The 4291-nt window shown below is 43.1% G+C and overlaps 1 protein-coding gene across 1 annotated transcript; it reads left to right on the top strand.

The window, feature by feature from the left end:
* Positions 1 to 246: 246 nt before the first annotated feature.
* On the top strand, positions 247 to 639 carry LOC109928879 (40S ribosomal protein S15a-like). The gene has a single exon (XM_048602932.1). The coding sequence runs from the start codon at positions 247 to 249 to the stop codon at positions 637 to 639; it is 393 nt and encodes a 130-aa protein (XP_048458889.1).
* Positions 640 to 4291: the final 3652 nt, after the last annotated feature.

Genomic DNA, 4291 nt, shown 5'->3' with positions numbered 1-4291 from the left:
ATAAATGATAAATCAGGACAGACAACATTCATGACAGCAAGATTGCATGAGTAAAGCCTTATATAAAGTAAGAAGAATGTGTAGAGAATGATGGAAGGCTGTAATTGAGTTACCGACATTAATTTAATCTCAATCTAGTTCGAAGCTACTTGAATTGGGAGATTGGGTTCTCATTTATAGTAGATTGACAAACATTCAGTATTCAAAATTGATCCAGCACTTTTGCCATATTGACCAAGCAGCATCATGGTGCACATGAATGTTCTCACTGATGTCCTTCCTAGCATCAACAATACAGAGAAACGTGGAAAACACCAGGTTCTCATCCGGCCATGCTCCAAAGTGATTGAGAGATTCTTAACTGTAATGATGAAGCATGACTACATTGGAGAGTTTGAGATTATTGATGACCACAGAAGTGGGAAAACAGTTGTCAATCTCACTGACAGACTGAACACGTGTGGTGTTATTAGCCCCAGGTTTGATGTTCAAGTAAAAGAGCTCGAAAGGTGGAAAAATGGCCTCCTGCCTTTACATCAGTTTGGGTACCTCATTCTAACGACCTCAGCAGGGATCATAGACCATGAAGAGGCCAAACGAAAACACACGGGAGGAAAGATCCTGGGATTCCTTTTCTAAAATGTGCAACCTGTCTTTAATAAAACATTCAAAATTGATTCACTTCTTTTAATAAATGACTTGGAGGATTGTGAGTTCTTTAGGTGTATTGTGTAGCTTGAAGGAGAACTATAGTATCAGGCTACATTTCTTTCCCTCGTGGGCTTCATTGGCATGATCAGCATGCCCAGCTGTCCTTGAGTTGTTGGTGTGAGTTGCTTCTTACTGCTGCTGCTTATTTGGTGTCAGTAGACCCGAAGTTTCAGGATTATTGACCGAATGAACAGCAATATATTTGCTAGTCAAGGTGAATGACTTGGAGAGGAACCTGCAGGTTGCACTGACCTTGTATATCTACTATCCTTCTCGATGGTATTATGGCTATGCTCTCCTTTCCACAGTCTGCACCTAATCCTCCCTCCCACCCCACCAGTCCGGAAGCCTCACCACTCTGCCGGACACGACCAGACTGCATCCTGCTGCGAGATTCAATTCAACATCCTCCCCATGGCACATTCAAACACACACCTCCCCCGCACTCCACATGACCTCACCCCATTGCCATATGCAAACACATCGGATACCACCCTCCCATCCTATGCCGAATTCAAATTTTCCCACTCCCCTGACCTACTCAACATTGCATCATGTATTTGTTCCCACTTGCCATCTTGCAATCAGGTGCCCTACCCATGGTATCCAACCCACCTGCCACCCTACCTCTATCTATATGGCATCCTACCTGAGGCACTTTACTTAGCTGGCTCACTGACAACACGTTCACCTAACACCCTACTTACCTGCCACCCAACTATCCCAACACTGTCAATTCACATTTAGCTGTATACTTAGCATTTGCTGTCAAAATGGCTGGCAGGATCTTTAAATATCAGAATGTGACAGCTGACTGCTGTGAAAAGAGCATATGGTTTGCATTTCTCCAATTTTTGTGCACTTCTTAAGAGCTGTCAGTTCAGAAGTTAGGCTCCACATTTCTGAGGGAGCCCTGACCAGAATCTCCTCCCAGAAATGTAGAACTCCGTTTTTTTTTGAAAAGGGCCAGATTATGCAATCATGCAGATTGCCACGCCTCAGGAAATCCATACGCCAGTATTCAGTGATTCTGTCATATCAATAGCAATAGATTCAACCTCTAATTGTACTGCTGTTTATGCACAATGATGCAAAATTTGCAATTTATTTCAGGAAGCAGGCCACTGATGCACTTGCCATATCGTTTGAATTTGTATTGATTATACCTTTACCCCAGTGGAAAGCCAGATTTTTAGGGTGTCTGTTAAAGATGTCTTCCAAGTTGCAAAAACTAGTTGTTCCTTCGTTTAAAAAGAATTAACTGTGGGATACATTGAGCAACATCAATCTGATAGGAGGAAATGGCCTAGTGGTATTATTGCTGAACTGTTAATCCAGAGACCCAGATAACACGGCTCCCAGGAATGTTTGAATCCCACCGTGGCAGATGGTGGAATTTGAATTCAATAAATATCTGGAATTAAGAGTCTAATGATGACCTTGAATCCATTGTCGATTGTTGGGAAAAACCCACCTGGTTCACTAATGCCCTTTAGGGAAGGAAACTGCCATCCTGGCCTACATGTGACTCCAGACCCGCAGCAATGTGGTTGACTCTTAACTGCCCACTGGTCAATAAATGCTGCCTAGCCAGTGATGCCCTCATCCCATGAATGAATAAAGAATAAAGGCTGAATACCTCTTTTCATGTTTGCATTCTTCAAATACTGGCCAGAAATATGTAGATGCTTGAAGTAACGCATGTATTTGTTACAGGAGATGTTTGTATTATTCTGAACTATTCCAGAATGTTTCCTGGCTGGATTCTTTTATGTTTTAAATACACAGGATATTAATGATGGCATCTTGAATCTTCTATTAAACAAGTAATTTGGCAAAAATATTGTCTTTAATTATAAGAATTATTCACATATAATCAAAAGAAATTAGCCTGCAAGGGAAATGTATTTGGATGCTCACCCAGGTATTAAAACATGATGAGGAAAATAATAAATGTGCATTGAATGTCATGAAAATGCAGTACACAATCACTCACTGACCTAATGGGTTACATTTGCATTTTCAATTATGTCCTGTCATGCTTCCATGTTAAACAACACAGAGGATGCATTGAGGGTGGCAAAGACGCAAAATGTACTCTGTGGGAGATTTCAATGTCACCACAAAGAGTGGTTCAGCAGGAGCACTTACTGATCGAGCTGATCACGTTTTAAAGAACAGAGCTGCTCGACTGGGTCTGCAGCCAGTGGTGAGGGAAAAACCTGCTTGACCTCATCTTTGCATCTGCAGTAGGCAGATTAGTATCTACCTGTGACGGTATCAAGAAGAGTGACTGCCGCACAGTCCTTGTGGAGATGAAATCCTGCTTTCACATTGAGTATAGCCTCCATCATGTTGTGTGGCACTATCATTGTGCTACATGGGACAGACTTCGAACAGATCTAACAACCCGAGATTGGGCATCCATGAGGTGCTGTGGGCCATCAATAGCAGCAGAATTTTAGATGAGCACAATCTGCAACCCGATGGGCCAGCATATCCCCCGTCAACCATTACCGTAAAGACAGGGGGTCAACCCTGGTTCAATGGAGCGTATCGGGAGGGCACGCCAGGGGCAGCACAAAGCATACCTGAAGATGAGGTGTCAACCTGATGAAGCCACCAAACAAGTCCATCTGCATGCCAAAGAGCAAAAGTAGCAAGTTAATGCTAGAGCTAAGTGATCCCACAATCAACGGATCAGATCTTAGCTCTGTAGTCCTGCCACATCTGATCATCAATGGTGGTGGACAATTAAATAACTCATTGCAGGAGGAGGTGGTTTTGGAGAAGGTGACGAAGATGGTAAATGTTCAATTATAGTTTGTAAGGTTTATGCTGTATAGATTCTGAGGGCTGTATCCTATTGTAAGAAGGGCTGTACAGAAATTGATACTATTTAATATTGAACGTCTTTCAAAAGATTAAATTTAAAGGGCTAAGTCATGGCAGGGGAACTCAAAACTGTGGGTGCTTCTGTTGTTCTGTGTGGAAACCTGGGCACATTTCCACTGCCTGGGACCAGTACATGTGCAGGAAATGTCTCCAGTTGCAGCTTCTGGAAGCCTGAGTTTTGGAGCTGGAATGGTGGATCAGGACTCTGTGGGACTTCTGCAAAGCTGAGAGAATCATGCATAGTACATATAGCCAGTTGGTCACTCAATAGAGTGAGACTCTCCAGGTAGAAAAGGAATGGGTGACCACCAGGCAGAGTAAGAGGACTAGACAGGCAGTGCGGGAATCCCCGGTGGCCAGTCACCTGAAAAGCAGACATAGCATTTTAGATATTTTTAAGGGGCAAATGGACTTTCAAGGGAAAAAAGAACAGCTGAATTTCTGGCACCACAGTTGGCTCTGTAGAACGGGGGAGAAGCCAAAAGTGTGGGAGTGCAATAAGCATAACGGATTCAATTGTAGGGGAATAGACGAACATTTCTGTGGCTACAAATGAGACTTCAGGATGGTATATGGCCTTCCTGGTGCGAGGGTCAAGATATCTCAGACAACAGGACATCCTGGGGGTCGAGGGTGAATAGCCAGTGGATATGTACACGTTGATTTGATTTATTGTAGTCACATG

This window comes from Rhincodon typus, chromosome 11 (genome assembly GCF_021869965.1).
Source record: "Rhincodon typus isolate 14 chromosome 11, sRhiTyp1.1, whole genome shotgun sequence".
Lineage (NCBI taxonomy): Eukaryota > Metazoa > Chordata > Chondrichthyes > Orectolobiformes > Rhincodontidae > Rhincodon > Rhincodon typus.
The sequence above is the reverse complement of the archived record's forward strand: the minus strand, read 5'-3'. Positions and strand labels throughout refer to the sequence as shown.